Below are 20,196 nucleotides of genomic sequence, written 5' to 3' on the forward strand. Positions count from 1 at the left end.
CAGTTCATCTATTTACTTCATTTCCCCTCCCCCTCAATAACTCTGACTGTTGGTTTTCATTTTTACACTGGAATGTATCTGATAGGGTTTGGCTGTGTCCCCACCCAAATCTTATCTTGAGTTGTAGCTCCCATAATCCCCACGTGTCATGGGAGAGACCAGGTAGGAGGTAATTGAATCATGGGGGCAGGTTTTTCCTGTGCGATCTTGTGGTAGTGAATAAGTCTCATGAGATCTGATGTTTTTATAAAGGGCACTTCCCCTGCACAAGCTTTCTTGCCTGCTGCCATGTAAGATGTGTCTTTGCTCCTCCTTCACCTTCCACCATCATTGTGAGTCCATTAAACCTCTTTCTGCTAGAAATTACCCAGTCTTGGGTATTTCTTCATAGCAGTATGAAAACGGACTGATACAGTATTGATTTCCCCCAGTCTCTTCTTTGCTCTTCTGAGCTCAAATGTAGCTATAAATAGATACATGCCACCAGGATCTGCTCTGGGAATGTTTCTGGTAAAGAAAGAAGATTTTTGTTCCTTTCCCCAGATTCCAGGACCCAGGTGATATCTTCATTGGCTGGTAGTCCTGAGACACACTAGAGCTTCTCTGCAGGTCTGGGTTTGGCTCAATGGGGGTGATGAGAGACCAGTTAGTTAATACTTAGCAGCATCCCCATTGTTGGCAAGTTACAGATGATTCCTTTGCTACAGTTGGTCCTGTTGGGTAGAGGTGGAATCCCTGCATAGCAGTGCTGTGGAGACCCTCTCAGGATGTCAGCATTCATCAGCATTCAGTCCCAGGGATAGTTGAGTCTGGGGCACACTTAGGTAACATAGTGCAAAATAAGCATACTTTTCACACTACAGACATCTAAAAGACTTATTTGAATTTAAATAAGCTAGTGTTCTAAAATAGCCATTAAGTACCTCAGTGCATTCATTCAGTGGATATTTATTGACAGCCTACCAAATGCATAATTTGTTTTTTTCATGGTACAGTTTTAAAATGCAAATATATAGTATCTTTATTGAGGTACAATTCATATACCATACAGTTCACTCATTTAAAGGGCATACTTCCACAGTTTCTAGTATATTTACAGAGTTGTGCAGTTATCACCACAACCAGTTCAGAACACTTTCATTGCCCCAGAAAAGACATGTTGTGCTCTTCAGCTGTCATCTTCCCTCCAGCATCCCTCCAACCCCCAGCCCCTGGCAACCCCTGATCTTTCTGTCTCTATGGATTTGCCTATTTGGGACATTTTATATAAATGGAATCATATAATACCTGGTCCTTTATGACTAGCTTCTTTCACTTAGTGTCATGTTTTCAGGGTTCATCCATGTTGTACCATATATCAGTACTTCATTCCTTTTATTACCAAGTAATATTCTATCACATGGATGTACCACAGTTTGTTTATCCATCCATTTGTTGTTGGACATGTGAGGTATTTCCACTTTTTCACTCTAATGCTGCTATGGGCATCCATCTACAAGATTTTGTGCAGAGACAGGTTTTCAGTTCTCCTGGGTACACACTTAGGAGTGGAATTGCTGGGTCAAATGGTAACTTATGTTTAACCCTTAAAGGCACTGCCCTACGGTCTTCAGAAGTAATTGCACCACTTGACATTCCTGCCAACTGTATACGAGGGTTCCAGTTTCTCCACACCTTTGATGCTAACCCTTGTTATTATGTCTTTGTGATTTTAAAATACTGTTATTTTAAAACAACCTACTATATTATGGATGATTTTTAAATTAAGATAGAAGGAGATTTTATTTCTATAAGGAGAAACAGAACTATATCTCTCTGTTAGCAAAGCTCAGAGGAGACATAATACTGCCAAGTATCTGCTTCCTACAGGAGGCAGATTGCTGTGGTTCTCTTCAGTATTCTCTTGTGTTGGAGTCAGACACAGGATTGAAGGCTGGCTTTGTCACTGCCTAGATTTGTGATTTTAGGCATGTTATTTAACTTCTTTGAACTTCAACTCGAGGGGAGGAGCTAGTGATAGTTATCACACATGCATCATGGGGAAGGTTTGAAGAGAAAGTCATGCGAAGCCTCAGGTACAGTGGCAAGTACCTAACTGATGCTCAAGAAATATCAGCGCCCTCCCCCTGACCAGAATCCTTAATTTGATTGAATATCAGTTCAAGAAAAGGATACAACTATTCTCTCTCTGTCTCTCTTTTTCAGACACACGCACACACACATACATACACACATACACACACACACCCCAGGTGTATATTTTTAAAAGTAATAATCAGTGTGCCCTTGGGTTAGAAAACACTCACCCAATTCTTCTATTTATTATATTTTAAAAGTACTTTGCAGTAAAATTTGAGGCTCAGATGGATGATCCCAAGGTAGTGGAAGATTCCCAGTTATCTCTTGTTTGGGTTAAATTCTACTTACTTAAAAAAAAGTAGATAACAGAAATAATTTTCATCAGTGAATTGTTAAACAAAATTTGTGCTCTTCCTGTTTTATCCAGAAATTCTCTTTAAGCGTAGCTTTGTGCTCCAGAGCACCCAAGGCACCTTGGTGCCACTGCAAATCGTGTGAGCAGTGTTTGGGTGTGCAGGCTTAAAGTCAGAAAGTTTTGGGTTTGAGCCTCAACTCTGTCACCTCCTTGCTGGGTATCTTAGGCAAGCTATTCAACCCCCCTATTACCTGCCTTTTTGAAATCTGTGAAATAGGAATAATAATTGTGGCTATCTCATATAAGCCTTTGGGAGAATTAAGTAAGATAATACTTTTAAAATCCTGGCACATAACAAATAATAGCAATTGGTTAAATAAAATTATTTATATCAAAAAAGCATCCTTGGAAAAACATTTAATGAACCACAGGTGATAAGAAAAGCAGAGAAAAAACACACAATTTTGCAGTGTCACGTAAAGATTTGAGAAGGCCCCTTCAGTTTCTAAGTCATCTGGGAACTGATTCAAACTCACATTCCTCCCCCTCTCTCATCCCCCAACACACACACTCTGCTTCAGAAAGCAAAAGGTTTTTTAAGGCAGCTTGGTCTCCTTTATGTCCTTGACCTGAGGTCAGAGTCAGGAAATAAACCATGGAGAAAATGCTGTTTCACATACATCTCTAGAGATAAAGTAGAAATGCTTCTCCATCCAAAATGAAGTTAAAACCCTGTTCTGGTGATAACCACTCCACTCCTGCGAACCCTGCTGCTGTGGAAATGTTCCGCGAAGTCTATCCTGCCTGGCTCTGTGGGGCCATTCAAGGAGCAAGAAGGAAACCCTAAAGTGCTCAACCCCTGACATGATCTCCCAGGGACCTCCCTGGCCTCAATGTGGCGTGTTTGGTTTCATGGGATTTACTATGGCTGCCTCCAAGTGTCTGATGTATGTGTGGCCTTGGATGCCAAGAGAAAAATTGATGTGTGCTTTCCATTATACAGGGCCCAAGAGAAACTCTGTTTGATTTAGAAAGCATTTTCATGAGGCATGGTTCAACAACTGCAGTTCTTCCTTCTGTCTTCATGAGGAATGTCACTATTTTCAAGCGAAATCTAGTCACATAAATGACTGACTGATGCTATTTTCTTCAAGTATGAGTGAAAAAAAATAAGCCAATAGCTGCAATGAGAATAGCGGAGCACTTTGATCAAATTGCTAAGTAGTTAAAGAAGTTCCTAATTTATGCCTTCTAAAGAGATAGGACAGACAGGAGTTGTGTGATTCGTATGGGTTGCAGGGTGAGCCACTCTTTCTTCAGGGGCAACTTCATTGTGCAAACATTGAGGGTTTCCATCCATCATGCTAGGTGAGCTCTTTCTTCCCTTCACCGTCGATATCCCAAAGAATATTATCAAGATTGTCTCTTACTATGATCTCTTCTCCATCTCTAACATGTGGCCTAAGTCCTGGAATCCCCACTCAGTGCCGCAGTTTTGAGGCTCCCCCAGCTCTGATAGAAGGAATACTCCAATCCTGGTATTGTGAGTGAAGGACAGTGTGACAGAAGTGGCTCCACACTGAGAAACAGCATATTGCCACTATGGTGGGTATCAATCCAGAACCACGACCTATATTTTGAAAATTGACTTTGAAATGAGAAACCTTGACACTTTGGGAGCAAAATTTAAGCAACTGAGTCTCTTTTTATGACTCATCCAAATCCTATATTGTTGTTTTTTCTTTTTTCTTTTTCTTTCTTTCTTTTTTTTTTAGACAGAGTCTGGCTCTGTCATCCAGGCTGGAGTGCAGTGGCGTGATTTTGGCTCACTGCGACCTCTGCCTCCTGGGTTCAAGTGATTCTTGTGCCTCAGCCTCCCCAGTAGCTGGGATTACAGGTGTGCACCACCATGCCCAGCTAATTTTTTTTGTATCTTTAGTAGAGACGGGGTTTCATCATGTTGGCCAGTCTGATCTCAAACTCCTGACCTCAAGTGATGCGCCCACTTCAGCCTCCCAAACCGACTCCTGTATTTCTATCTAACAAGCTCAAAAATCATGAAACTCTTCCAGTGCTGAAGTCATCTGCAAGTAACAGTTCAGCTGATGGTTAAAAAGCTAATGTAAATAAATGCATACCAGTTAGCTGATGTGGAAAACCAAGTCCAATTTGATTATGTCAGGCTAACTCTGAGCTGATTAATACCTCTTCAAGTTAAGCAGGTTACGTGGAAACATTTTGATGTTGTCCTTAACCCAGAAAAAAAGAACCATTTGAATTCAGTTCAGAGAAAAAGTACACTTTGAAGACTGATTTTGAAGTCAGTTTTCCTTTAGAGTTGTTATTTTAATTTGCAAGAAGGTGTCTGCTCTTTTTAATTTCAGTATTTAGAAACAGTAAATTGGCAATCTCAAAATCACATTTTATTTCCAGCATGTGGTGTTTTAATATGTACCTTGATGCTACCAACCCCTGGTCAACAAATATGAAGAAGCTCACTAAGATGTTGTCCCCAGCACTGTATAAAAGCAACTGAATTGTATCAACTGAAGAATCTGAAGCTTTGAGATTGAGTTCTTCTCTCTTCAGAGTTAGCTAGTCAACTTTCAACTTCAACTTTTTGTTTTTGTTGTTGTTGTTTTGTTTTTTGAGACAGAGTCTTGCTCTGTCACCCAGGCTAGAGTGCAGTGGCATGATCTTGGCTCACTGCAACACTGCAACCTCCGCCTCCTGGGTTCAAGTGATTCTCCTGCCTCAGCCCCCCGAGTAGCTGGGATTACAGGTGTGTGCCACCACACCTAATTAATTTTTGTATTTTTAGTAAAGACAGGGATTCACCATGTTAGTCAGGCTGGTCTCAAACTCCTGACCTCAGGTGATCTGCTTGCCTCGTTCTCCCAAAGTGCTGGGATTACAGGCATGAGCCACTGCACCCAGCCTCAACTTCAACTTTGATAACATTCTAATCAATGAACTAATTGAGAGACTGTAATCGTAACAATTTATCATTGTCCCTTTTGCTGGAGTGCCATTTGCTGGAGTGTGGTTTGCGCATCTGGAAGTAGAGTCTCAGAAATCATTTTAGTCAAACTGATTAACCTACCTATAGAATTTGGTTAAATCTGAAAGTTAGCATACCCACAAATAGCCCTTCTACATTGAGTCACAGAAATGTTTAAGTGAATGGGCTATTATCACATTTAGTATATTGTGATTGGATGTGGGTTAAAAAAAATCCTTTTCTTTGAAAATTGTGATGTTGAAAAGAATCTCTGCCATAAACGTATATTCCTTTCCTAACTTAGTCCAATATGGTGAAGGTTGTTAAAGGTGGATTCATTTACATCTTCATCTATTCAGTGAATATTTACCAAACACCTACTAGACGCCAGTCAGCTCACTGGCACCGAGGATACAACAGTATTCAGGACAGTTGAGATTCCTGTCTGCTGCTTAAAATGCAGTAGGGAAGATACATTGATATTAAGCTCTGATTACCGTAGAGTTTGTTGAACAATATTACGGAGGAAGAACTTATTTGGCATGCATGGCAGGGGGAACTAGACTATGGCTCTAGAAAGCTCTCCATGGGGAGGTGATATCTAAGCCATACCCTGAAAAATGGGTAGAAGGCAGCCCAGGTGAAACCGTTTTATCAGACTGTGCTTTTCTTCAGTCCAATGTGGTGGTTATAGGGTTGTTTAGCTCTCCAGGTAAAGAGCCAAGGTTTCTTATAGGCATTCTCAATGGGATGCTACAATAACTGTGTTTAGGATTCTCAACTTCAGTGCTCATTCCACAACACTGTGGTTGGGGAAAATAAAGACAGTCAGGCTCTGTATTGCACTAACTATGCCTTGTGCTAGGACATTTTGAAAACTATGAATTAAAAAAAAAATTTCTATTAGCCGATTTTCCTGTGATTTTCCTATTTGTCCTCTGAAGGCCAAACACATATTCAGTGCAAACCTGTCAGCTGATTTGAAAATAAAATGGGAAGCTGGGTGTGATGTCTCATGCCTGTAGTCCCAGCTACTTGAGACAGGAGGATTGCTTGAGTCCAAGAGTTCAAGACCAGCCTGGGCAACACTGTGAGACCTCATCTCAAATTATAAGAAAGGCAAGAAAGATAATAGAATGAGGGAGACACTGTTTCTGGTTAGTCAGGAAGTTCTTATCCCCCTGTTTCTGGTTAACTGGAGTTTTGTTATAAAGAATTACCTTATCCTGGTGTAAGTTGATTCTTTTAGAACTGTTGTCTAAAGTGTCAGTAGTAAAATTGTCCTAAAATGTGTAGCAAACATGTAAGCATTCTAGAATGGCAACATGATTACTTTCTATTGGAATACTAATGTCTCTGTGTTGTCGGTGGGTGAGCTTCACCAGGAAATAAAAATATAAAAGAGAAAAGCTGCAAATGATCACAGAAACTAAGGGAGGAATCTATGCTGCTGTCTGGGTAAAGTGTGTCTGACTCCAAAATATCCCAGAACTGGGGTAGATATTGTGTGAACAGGGATCAGCAGTCATTGGCCAAAGAAATGGGGAAATAGAACGTGCATGATTTTGTTCCATTGTTCCAGTTTTGAGAGTTGGAATTTGGATGAGGAATAGCTTTCAAATCTTTGGCCTTCAGCAGCCCTCTCATCACCTAGGGTGGCTTTTCCAGGTGGGTGCTTTAAAAGAACATGTAAGGAGTCATTTGACCTTGACTTCCCCAGATAGTTCTTTGCAATTGTTAGCCCCCAAGAGAGCTGGTTGGTTTAAAAAAAAAAAGACTGGGTGAGAACTGCTCCCAAGAGCAGGGCAGCTGAGTATGGCTGTGCAGTCAGCACACTGCACAAAGGCACCCAGCCTAATGGGGAAGGAGAAGCTGAAGTCCAAGCCAGCCAAAGGAAGGATGGTTTTCTGCAATTTATCCATGCTGAGGGGAGAGGGGGCACCTGTTTTTCACTCACACAAAAGCACCCTATGGACTGACTGCTGCCTGCTCAACCACTTTTGAACTCATGCTCACAGGTAACTCTATGAATTAAAGAAAAATGAGTAATTCTAGGTGGGTTTTTTTTTTTTGGTGTGTGTGGAAAGATATGTCTGTTCAATCCAAATCTCCTGCTTTCTAGGCTGCATGCCCGCTTCTACAAAATATGGTTCAGATGTTACAAAGCAGTATCTTCACCTTGACGCTTTCCAGATAAATTGTTGTGATTTCCTGTGGGAGATAACATCTGAGTTAGGCTCGCAGAGTCTCTCTCTTCCAAGGCCATCCTGTCTCCAGGTTCACATGCCTGGTGTGGCCAACTGACTATATATGCGACACTGCACCAGATTGCAGGGCCATATGCTGTTTTCCCTGGAATTCATCCTAAGTCAGTATTTGACTAGGTCCGATGCTGCCAAATAACTGTTGGTAATGTACAGTTCACCCTTCCCTGCCTGGCTGCAACATGTCCTACAGTCTCCAAACTAACATCTGGCAGCTCCGTGTGCATTTAGCAACTTACAGATTTCCCTGTATTGATTTACACAAGGATTTATTTTAAAAATTAAAAAAAAAACAGTAAAAACTCTAACATTTATTTATGAAACATTTATCAGACACCTACTCTGTGTAAGGCTCTGTGTCAGCTTTGGGAAAAATAAAAAACACAAGATATTTTTCAGATATTTCGCATGAAAAGCAATGTATGAATATCAGTAGTTGCATATGGTTCAACCTCAAATTGTAAGCCTAGAGTCAGAAGACCTACATGGAAGTAAATGAAGCTCCTCCATTTACTAAATATGTTACCTTGACAAGTGTTTTAACTTCTTTCTTTTCAATAAAAAGAGAAATCGGCAAGAACGACTCTAAGATCCTTCTTTCAGGATGTTAAGGGTCTAAATGGACCAATTATGAAGGAATAAGCCAGTTCAATAAGAGGTAAAGATAATATAAATTGCAAGAGATCCATGAGTTTAGTAGTGATTTCAGAGGGCAGAGCAAAGTTAAAATCAACCTTAATTCTGCCTAATTTAAAAATAAATAAATATGCACCATCACATCACAAGCCAACAACTTTCAATGAAAATGGTGCTACGCCCTAAATTTTCCAACCTTTCATATTTTGCAAATGATTACTAACTAAAGCCTTCGTGCATAGCACCATTTTGATTAAAAGTTTAGCATAAGAATAATATTTATATGGTGATACTGATAATTTTCAAAGCACTTCTCACATACATTTTCTGATCTGACACTCACAACAACCCAATAAGCTAGGCTGTATTATTTTTCATCTGCTTTTTAGGAAACTAAGGCTTAGAGAGCTTAAGAGACTCAAGACCACCAGCTAAAAAGTGATCGAGCCAGCATTCTAGCCTGAGTTTATCCAGTTGCTATTCTTGTACCATTTCCAAACTGACTCTTCATAAACAGTAAATCAAAGAGGGGGCAAATCCAGGGAGAAAAAGAGATGCTACAGTGATAACTGGAAGCACACTGGAGGATTTTTGTGTGGAGACAGCTGCATATGGACAAGGGATATGAAATCCTTTAACAACCATTCTTCATTGGGACAGAGCTAAGGTGAGCAGAACTCCATTGTCATCATTAAAGCTCACAACCACAGGCACTCAAAAGGAAGGAAAACACTAAGCTGGAACTGAAGTGTTCTTTTGATACCCACCCTCCTCCCCACCATATAATTAACATTCTCTTCTAATAAAGGAGAGCATATTTTTCCCTTTTTTGAGCGTGTGGCTCTGTGTCATCCTGGATATTCTGGCTACTCTAGCTGCTGTGGCTAGGGAGATATCATGAATTCTTTCACAGTTGCTCCAGGAATTCCTTCGAAGATTGTGCTAAAAAAAATAATAATAATGTCAGATGGTTCAAGAGGTAGTTCTGCTGCTGACAAGGCCCCAGGAGGAAGCTTTCAGGACTCAGTGGCATGAAGTTGATTTATTAGCCTCACTGTGTTAACAGCCTTCCTAAGATCCCAGCGCAGTGATAGCCTATGTATGAAACCTTAAATCCTAAAGGGACCTTCCTTATAACAGACATGTAGCACAGTCCAGTCACTTGATAGATGAGGCAAGTGGCCCAGAAAAAAGAGGTTATTGCAATTAGTTACTGCACATTAGAATCACCCAGAGAGCTTTTAAAATCCTAATGCCCAAGTGACACCCCAAAAGAATTAAATCACAATGTTGGGGGTGAGAGCCAGGCACCATTTTTTAAAGACCTCCCACTGATTCCAATAGGTAGCAGTTTGCAATTAATGAGCTAATGGTTTGTCTAAGACCATACTTCTGGGGACAAGAACCCACCATGGTTCAACTCCATTGTTTTTAGCCAAAACTGGCCCTTGTCTCAGGACATCTTGAGAAATGGCAGAGGAGTAAACAGGCAAGCCCTGCCATGATGATGCTATGCCAGGCACTTTCTATTTATTAGTTTATCTTTTGCAACCACCCTTCAAGGTAGATACATCAGCTCTAGTTCACCATGAAGAATGTGCATGTGTTTTCATGTAGCCTGTGGATCCTTGCTAAATGTGAAGGGAGGCTCTCTGAGACTGCCTCAGGGGGACTGCAGTGGTGCTCACTTTAGTTGTCGAACATGCAGTGACATTCATTCAACAAGTGTTTATGGAGGGTCTACTGTGTGCCAGGCATTGTCCTAAGTTATGTGGATAAAATGGTAATGAACGAGGTATATAGGCTCTGTCCTCCCAGAGCTTGTTAGCTAATGAAGAACCCAAAGTCATAACTCAGCAAGTCCAAAATTTTAGGGTTAACACTGCAGTGGAAACTTGTTTTATTCATTTTCACTGAGCCTTGTTTTGTCAAGACTTGTGGTGGCAAAAACACACATAATGAAGTTGTTAGAATATAAATAAGAAACATAGATCAAGACTAGGGAATATATAAGTAAGAGTAGAGTCAAGAACAGAAGAAGAAAAATTTATAGTCATGCAAGTCATAAGGATCCACTTGGGCTGAACCTCAAATTTGGCATTAAGTATCCTGGCAGCCATATCGAAGAGGGAAATGTGGTTAGTTGCAGAGTTCTTATTGTCAGAAAGAAAAAGAATACAAGTTCCTTAGGGAAGGAAAGGCTTTCCTAATACTTGGCTCTTGAAGAAATGTCTCAGGCAGAGCTTCATACAGCCTCTAACAATATTTCTGCTAGTGACTACAAAAGTGGATTTTATAAGACATAGCTTGTAGCATCCTGCAATGAAAGTGAGAACATAAAACTAAAGTGCAATTTAATAAATTCATTTATGTTAGCAGTAGGTGGTGAGAGGTAAATTGATTTGAGCCAAATACAGGTTCAGATGAACCTATGACTAGAAGCTGGAACACCAGGGAATGGAGGGATTTTATATCCTTATAACAATCTTCATAAACATAATTTCTCTCTACTGAGATTTGGATAATTCAAATGGTTATATTTTCTATTTTCTGGTGCAGGGATAAAGGGCAAGTATTCTATGTTGTGAATAATGTAATGTCTTATACCAGGGGTCAGCAAACATTTTCTGTAAAGGGCTAGGTAGTAAATATTTTATACCTTGGGGGGTAGATGATCTCTGCCACAACTATTCATCTCTGCCACTGTAGCACAAAAGCAGCCATAGACAAGATATAAATGAATGGACATGACTGTGCCCCAATACAACTTGATTCATAAAAGCAGGTGGCAGGTCAACTTCTTACCTACAGTCTACATAGTGCCAACCCCTGGTATAACCTAAAAAATAAATGCGATTATTGGTATTCTTTCATTGAAATTCAGGAACAATTGGTAACTTTGCAAGTCTTGGTCAGTGGTAACTTTGTCTTCATAGTTTAAATGCTATTGTGTGATGGCACATGATGGAAAGAACATGGCTCGTGTTTGGGTTGCAAATTCATTATGTTCGTTGAAAGAACATGCAGATCCCAAAGCAATCCAATACAGCTATTCACACATAAAAGGGGCCCTCAGCCGACATGGTGCTGGGATTGTTGCAGCACAGAACTAGGCTGGCTCTAAAGAAACCCTTCCATTCCCTGTGGAGAAGAAGAATTATGATGTTCCTCACCTGGAATGGTCTTGAAAAGCAACACGGATTCTCAGTTAACATCTCATGGTTGGTTTCCTAGGAAAGAGGAAAGATGCTGGACCATTTCCAGCGACTGATGCTTGCTATTCACATCTTCATCACCTTTCCAAGTGAGAAATCTATTCCAGGCTACCAGACAGAAGTTCTAACAATCTTCTAGGTGTGTAGCATGTAGTACAGTCAAAGACATTATAATTAACCACAGGGGAAAACAATAACATTATTTCATTTTTAAAAGGCTTAGTTATGAGCAGACAACACATGTTTATAGTTTGGTATGACCTGCATTCTTAAATTTCCCCCTCACTGGTCAAAAATGAATCTGAGAGGTTAATTGTTTAATGGGAGGTATTTTAAAGGATTGAGTCCAGGGGCTCATCAGAAGAAGTAGCCCCAAGTGACTTGGAATCTGCAACAGGTGGGTTAGGACCTCATCCTTAGATATTGCTTTAATCAATTTATGGGTAAGCCATAGTTCTGAGCAGAGTCATGTAGTCACATGCCCCATGTGTAGTGACAATGGGAATGTAGGCTTAAACATAAGTAACAGCTTCAAAAGAGTTTGTAAAAACAAGGCTATGAATATTAATATAATTGTGAGATCTTTGGGGCTTTATTGTCAGTTTGAACATAATTTGAAATACAGGGATTTGTAAACAGTCAGTAAATGCTTCACTTGCTCCGTTTGGAATTTTGTAACTATTCACCTCTCCAGCAGCATAAGGTGGTTAAGAAGACAGTTTCTGTTCGTTGTAATAAACTACTCCAGGCTTAAGGAGGGCAATTACTGTGTCTTTATATTCATATACCCAGGATTTAGTGCAGTACCTAATCCATAAGGGCTGCTCTAAAATGTTTGCCCAGTGAATAAATCCTGGATAATAATATCCTGTTTGCAAAGCCAGTATTACAGAGTGATTGGTTGCCAGTAGGGGAGATAGCTCCCTTTGGTTACACAAATTGTGGCAGACATTGAACCACTCCAAAAGAAACTGAAGCTTTTTATTTGGGAATTTAAAATATTTATTTGGGAAACTTAAAAGCAGAAAGCCACTCAGATGGAACCATAGTGTCCCCTAGCAGATACCACCAGATGGTGGTGGGGGTAAACAATTGCAGTCACATATGCAGCAGGTATATATATTTTTTTACTAATGGCTTATTCTTAAACAGGACTTGAGGCCAGAGAAATTTCAAGGATAAATTGCTTTGGGAGAATGCCTGATATCAATGTCTCCTGAGACATCTAAGTTTTCCAAAATAACAAGTCACCAGATATATTATTTTGTTCCCTCCTCTTCCTTCCCCTGGCCCCTGCCAATTTGCTTATTTACAAGAGTTACCTTATCAGTTGTCTTAAGAGAACTCATTTCCTTCAACAGAAGTCACAGTATGATCTTATGGTCATAATTTTACAATATCCCTGCCTCTACTGAGAAGAGATATATAGCGAATGGAGCTGTGCTGAGCCAATGAGGAATTAATCCTAGGCAGCACTAGTAGGTGAGGCCACAGCTCTGACCCCACCCCACTCTGGTGGTCAGGCCAAAGAAGAAGTCAGGTAAGAAGTGTGAAAGGAAATTCAGTCTTGGAACCCCCAAACAAATTAAGCCAAAGGGAAAATTCAAGCTGGGAACTGGGTCATGCAAACCTGCCTCCCCCTTTTGGTTCCCAAATAAGATGACTACAAGATGAAAGCTAAGTGCCTCCCCCATGCTTTGCCCACAAGGGAATTCCTGGTGAGCTACTAGATCTTTACTCTAAAGGTGTTTCTATTAAAATTTCACCATGACAATGCAAATTGATAGTTTATAGGTGCAGCCACCCCTGGCCTGCCAGACATAAATGCACATCTGATTGTTCCCCTGGCCCAGTTTTGTCTGTTATCTTATGTAAAATGCAGATTCCCTGCAATTTTCCTCTGCCTCCTTTGTCCGTGTCATCTAATGTTAAAAAAAAAAAAAAATGCAGCTTCAATGAACCAGACAAAGGCATGAATGACTACTTTTCCCTACCCACCTCTTACATGAAAATTGTGTACCTCTCAATATCTTGCCCTTTCCGCTTTAAATTTGGAGCCCTCAAAATCATCTTCGGAGAAAGGCATAGACCTGTCTCCCAGGTGTGCGTCATTAACTTTGGCAAATAAACCTCCTAAAATAATTGAGACTTGTCACTTTTCTTGATTGATGGAAGAAAGGACAGAGACAAAAGGATGGCAGTGTACCTGGCAACCCTCAGAGCCTAGCTGAGGCTCCAGCCCTGGGCACTTCACTGGAGGGTTCCCTTGCCAGCAGAGGAACCTGCAGCCTAACCTCATGCCGGGGTAACTTTAATATGGGCAATCCATCTTACTGTAATAGACAAATTGCCTACTTTCACTGCATCCACAGATTTACAAGGGACAAACTTTGGCCCTAGGAATATTTATTGAATATCATTTCATCCTTGTGACTTCCACTTCTTTCTGATTCCCATATCACCAGCCCAAGAGAACTCGAGTATCTGTTCACAGCTTTGCTCCTCTTTCCCCACATTAACCACAAAGCAATGGAAGTAGAATAAAGAGACAAATGGGTAACTCTAAGTAGGTTCATCACATGCCCTGTGTCCAGAGCCAATATATAAATAGTCTTGATTCTGATTGTGTTGAGGTATAAAAACATGCTGATTTCTATGACAGGTATTAATGATTATTACTTGTGTATTCATTTGCTCACTGCTCCATTCTGGATGTTCTCGGTCTCAGGGCCTGAGGATCATTTTCTCGGATGCGTCACGGCTCATCTTCCGGCTCAGTTCCTCCAGTGGTGTGCGGGCCACCCTCAGACTGTACGCAGAGAGCTACGAGAGGGACCCCAGCGGCCATGACCAGGAGCCACAGGTATAGAAACAGTTGTACTCCCAGCAGTGTGTCTCGCAGCTCCTGGCAAATTTAGCTCCATGGGGCTTTAATGGGGCTATTTTACCTTCTGGAAAGGTAGGTGATAATTTCAGCTGGAGGACAAGCTCGGTGCAACTCCAAGCAAGTTTAATTCATTCATTATAGTGTTTGAAACAGAAAAATTGCTCTCTCGCATCGATTTGTAATCCGTTTAGACCAGCATGTCCCAAACAACTGTCCTCTCTTGATGTTCAGTGGTTTGTTAATTGGGGTAAAGAAAAGGCACCTTTTATAGACAAGGAAATTTAGCGTTAGAGTCAAACTGGTGAAACTCTCAGAGCCTTGACTATGCTCATGTAAATTCTGAATCTCCAGATATTTGGACCATGATCTTGAGGTGCCAATACAGATGGGATCTGTCTCTGAGATTGCTATATTGTCTACTCTGAGAGGAGAGGATATCGGTGGCTTTTTAAGTTAAGGAAGGACATTAACAAGGCTAAGCTAGATTGTGCTTGGCAAAATCTTCTCATGTTTTCAACAATAAGGCCAATTAAGAACTCGGAAAAATCATAAATAACACAACCATAAGCCTCTCTACTCCCATATGCATTAACGCTCCAGGCAACATTAATTAATACCAGAAACAACCCACTCTAATGTTGGGTACTTCAAGCTATACAGCTGGCTGCTCCTGCCTTCTTGGTCTTCAATCCAGGTTTCGAAGCAAGATCCTTGATGAGATGATTTTTTGAGATGAAAACATTTGTTCTACCTGCATTCCTTTGTGGAAAAGTAGAGAAACAGAGAAATACTCACTGCTACTGATTTTAGAGGTGCTCAGAATTTCTAGCTATAATTTGCCCTGATGGAGTAAGATACCTGGGAGGGTCTTCTTTCTTTGTCAGTAGTTTAGTGTTTTGTTTTTGTTTTGTTTTTTGTTTGTTGTTGTGTTTTTTTTTTTCATGGTCGGTTTCTTTGGAGAGTCTCAAAGAACTTGGTAATAATGGGTGCTAAGATCCTTACACCTACCCCTGCAGCCAGGAGATCTGCCTGGAGTAAAATCATCCTAGATGGGACAGGAGAGGCTGGAGGGGGCTGAGAGCTGTTCTCAGGGTTAACCAAGAGCATGAGTGGGCAAAGCATGTGGCCAGCGTGAAGACCTTGGCTTTTCCTCTCAGGATCATAGCCCTTCCATGCAGGGGATGGGCCAAACTCTGCCAAAATAATTTGTTAGTGAGTACATTTCGCCCAAGATAGTACCAAATCATGCAAGAATTTGAGGCTTACCCTGTCTTTCCGAATAAAACACTATTCTACATCTCATGTTGGGGAAGGAGATTAAAGCAGGGGCCTAAAAGTCCAGAGCTACGTACAGGGTGAGGAATGATATTCCTGGCCTCACCAACTCTGACTCACTCTGACTCCGGGCTATTTTTTCCTCAACATTCTTTTCCCTATTTGCACAGGGTAAGTGGTTGTGATATTTGCTTATTTTTATTTACCTTCCACGCTGGACCGAGACCAGGCCATTAGACAAGTGTCACAACAATCCTATGCACACATGAGTCTCTCCCTGAGGCAGTCCACAAAAGCAGTGCTTTTGATCCTCCAACCCACCTGCCCCGCCCCCAGGCTTCCTTTGAAGCTGAAAACCTCCATCGGCTTACTCTTAGAAGGTCGTGTGAGTAAAGGAAACATAAGTCATGCTGGTTTTGGTCCCCATGACTGCACATTTCTCATCCTGTTGGTGGAAAGAATTTGCCACTTTGAAGGGTTGGTGAATCCTTTCACTGACGTTCCTGTTGCAATTGCTGATTTGCCCTCCCTTCTCCTCAGAAACAAGAGTTTTCCTAGACCTGGCTAGATGGGCCCCCAAGGATGTAGCACATGATCTAGCTAAAAGTTTTATATTAAAATAGAACTCCTTGTTAAAATACCATACATCATTCACTCACCAACTTAAGCCCTATTGCATAATAGCTTTGAGTCAGGATATATCATAGAGTAAGACTTTAAAAGAAATCTAACCACCTAAGGGAAAGCAAGATTCTCTCAGCAGGCCAACCTGTCTTAATTACTGCTGAACTCTACCTAAGCCTTTAAGTTGGAGCATTTTGGAGGCTCCTTATAAGGTTGCTTTCCAGGACCACCTGCTTCTGCCTTCCAAAAAGCCTTTGATTAACTGTGAACAGAGATCAAAGTAAGATGTACTCCTGAAGCCGCTAGTGTTATTCCTGATCAGGGCCTGACTGGAAAGACCTGCTTGTGTTGCTTTCTCAGCTACAGAAAGAACCCCTTCCACCTTCTCTAATCTGCAAAGATTCCATTGTGAATCTTGTTCCAATTCAACAGGGAGTTTTTAATGTCTTACCCATGCTAACTCAATAGCCATCTACACTCAAATTATTTTGCAAGAGGGGGGGCGGAGCAAGATGGCCGAATAGGAGCAGCTCCAGTCTTCAACTCCCAGCGCCAGCGACACAGAAGACCAGTGATTTCGGCATTTTCAACTGAGGTACTGGGTTCATCTCACTGGGGAGTGCCGGACGATCGGTACTGGTCAGCTGCTGCAGCCCGACCAGCGAGAGCTGAAGCAGGGCGAGGCATTGCCTCACCTGAGAAGCGCAAGGGGGAAGGGAATCCCTTTTCCTAGCCAGGGGAACTGAGACACACAACACCTGGAGAATCGGGTAACTCCCACCCCAATACTGCGCTTTGAGCAAACAGGCACACCAGGAGATCATATCCCACACCTGGCCGGGAGGGTCCCACACCCACGGAGCCTCCCTCATTGCTATCACAGCAGTCTGTGATCTACCGGCAAGGCAGCAACGAGGCTGGGGGAGGGGCGCCCGCCATTGCTGAGGCTTAAGTAGGTAAACAAAGCTGCTGGGAAGCTCGAACTGGGTGGAGCTCACAGCAGCTCAAGGAAACCTGCCTGTCTCTGTAGACTCCACCTCTGGGGGCAGGGCACAGAAAACAATAACAAAGCAGCAGACACCTCTGCAGACGCAAACGACTCTGTCTGACAGCTTTGAAGAGAGCAGTGGATCTCCCAACACGGAGGTTGAGATCTGAGAAGGGACAGACTCCCTGCTCAAGCGGGTCCCTGACCCCTGAGTAGCCTAACTGGGAGACATCCCCCACTAGGGGCAGTCTGACACCCCACACCTCACAGGGTGGAGTACACCCCTGAGAGGAAGCTTCCAAAGCAAGAATCAGACAGGTACACTTGCTGTTCAGAAATATTCTATCTTCTGCAGCCTCTGCTGCTGTTACCCAGGCAAACAGGGTCTGGAGTGGACCTCAAGCAATCTCCAACAGACCTACAGCTGAGGGTCCTGACTGTTAGAAGGAAAACTATCAAACAGGAAGGACACCTACACCAAAACCCCATCAGTACATCACCATCATCAAAGACCAGAGGCAGATAAAACCACAAAGATGGGGAAAAAGCAGGGCAGAAAAGCTGGAAATTCAAAAAACAAGAGCGCATCTCCCCCGGCAAAGGAGCGCAGCTCATCGCCAGCAACGGATCAAAGCTGGGCGGAGAATGACTTTGACGAGATGAGAGAAGAAGGCTTCAGTCCATCAAATTTCGCAGAGCTAAAGGAGGAATTACGTACCCAGCGCAAAGAAACTAAAAATCTTGAAAAAAAAGTGGAAGAATTGACGGCTAGACTAATTAATGCAGAGAAGGTCATAAACGAAATGAAAGAGATGAAAACCATGACACGAGAAATACGTGACAAATGCACAAGCTTCAGTAACCGACTCGATCAACTGGAAGAAAGAGTATCAGCAATTGAGGATCAAATGAATGAAATGAAGCGAGAAGAGAAACCAAAAGAAAAAAGAAGAAAAAGAAATGAACAAAGCCTCCAAGAAGTATGGGATTATGTAAAAAGACCAAATCTACGTCTGATTGGGGTGCCTGAAAGTGAGGGGGAAAATGGAACCAAGTTGGAAAACACTCTTCAGGATATCATCCAGGAGAACTTCCCCAACCTAGTAGGGCAGGCCAACATTCAAATCCAGGAAATACAGAGAACGCCACAAAGATACTCCTCGAGAAGAGCAACTCCAAGACACATAATTGCCAGATTCACCAAAGTTGAAATGAAGGAAAAAATCTTAAGGGCAGCCAGAGAGAAAGGTCGGGTTACCCACAAAGGGAAGCCCATCAGACTCACAGCAGATCTCTCGGCAGAAACTCTCCAAGCCAGAAGAGAGTGGGGGCCAATATTCAACATTCTTAAAGAAAAGAATTTTCAACCCAGAATTTCATATCCAGCCAAACTAAGTTTCATAAGTGAAGGAGAAATAAAATCCTTTACAGATAAGCAAATGCTTAGAGATTTTGTCACCACTAGGCCTGCCTTACAAGAGACCCTGAAGGAAGCACTCAACATGGAAAGGAACAACCGGTACCAGCCATCTCAAAAACATGCCAAAATGTAAAGACCATCGAGGCTAGGAAGAAACTGCATCAACTAATGAGCAAAATAACCAGTTAATATCATAATGGCAGGATCAAGTTCACACATAACAATCTTAACCTTAAATGTAAATGGACTAAATGCTCCAATTGAGAGACACAGACTGGCAAACTGGATAAAGAGTCAAGACCCATCAGTCTGCTGTATTCAGGAGACCCATCTCACACGCAGAGACATACATAGGCTCAAAATAAAGGGATGGAGGAAGATTTACCAAGCAAATGGAGAACAAAAAAAAGCGGGGGTTGCAATACTAGTCTCTGATAAAACAGACTTTAAACCATCAAAGATCAAAAGAGACAAAGAAGGCCATTACATAATGGTAAAGGGATCAATTCAACAGGAAGAGCTAACTATCCTAAATATATATGCACCCAATACAGGAGCACCCAGATTCATAAAGCAAGTCCTTAGAGACTTACAAAGAGACTTAGACTCCCATACAATAATAATGGGAGACCTCAACACTCCATTGTCAACATTAGACAGATCAACGAGACAGAAAGTTAACAAGGATATCCAGGAATTGAACTCATCTCTGCAGCAAGCAGATCTAATAGACATCTATAGAACTCTCCACCCCAAATCAACAGAATATACATTCTTCTCAGCACCACATCGTACTTATTCCAAAATTGACCACGTAATTGGAAGTAAAGCACTCCTCAGCAAATGTACAAGAACAGAAATTATAACAAACTGTCTCTCAGACCACAGTGCAATCAAACTAGAACTCAGGACTAAGAAACTCAATCAAAACCGCTCAACTACATGGAAACTGAACAACCTGCTCCTGAATGACTACTGGGTACATAACGAAATGAAGGCAGAAATAAAGATGTTCTTTGAAACCAATGAGAACAAAGATACAACATACCAGAATCTCTGGGACACATTTAAAGCAGTGTGTAGAGGGAAATTTATAGCACTAAATGCCCACAAGAGAAAGCAGGAAAGATCTAAAATTGACACTCTAACATCGCAATTAAAAGAACTAGAGAAGCAAGAGCAAACACATTCGAAAGCTAGCAGAAGGCTAGAAATAACTAAGATCAGAGCAGAACTGAAGGAGATAGAGACACAAAAAACCCTCCAAAAAATCAATGAATCCAGGAGTTGGTTTTTTGAAAAGATCAACAAAATTGACAGACCACTAGCAAGACTAATAAAGAAGAAAAGAGAGAAGAATCAAATCGACGCAATTAAAAATGAAAAAGGGGATATCACCACCGACCCCACAGAAATACAAACTACCATCAGAGAATACTATAAACACCTCTA

General features: G+C 41.5%; 1 protein-coding gene across 1 annotated transcript in view; it reads left to right on the plus strand.

Moving 5' to 3' along the window:
- PGM5 (phosphoglucomutase 5) overlaps positions 1–20,196 on the plus strand; it is a 189,196-nt gene that overhangs the window by 131,605 nt on the left and 37,395 nt on the right. The window contains exon 10 of the mRNA XM_025359939.1: positions 14,279–14,413. Coding sequence (XP_025215724.1) covers positions 14,279–14,413 — 135 coding nt within the window. The remainder of the gene's footprint in view (positions 1–14,278; positions 14,414–20,196) is intronic.

Source organism: Theropithecus gelada, chromosome 15 (assembly GCF_003255815.1).
Source record: "Theropithecus gelada isolate Dixy chromosome 15, Tgel_1.0, whole genome shotgun sequence".
NCBI lineage: Eukaryota > Metazoa > Chordata > Mammalia > Primates > Cercopithecidae > Theropithecus > Theropithecus gelada.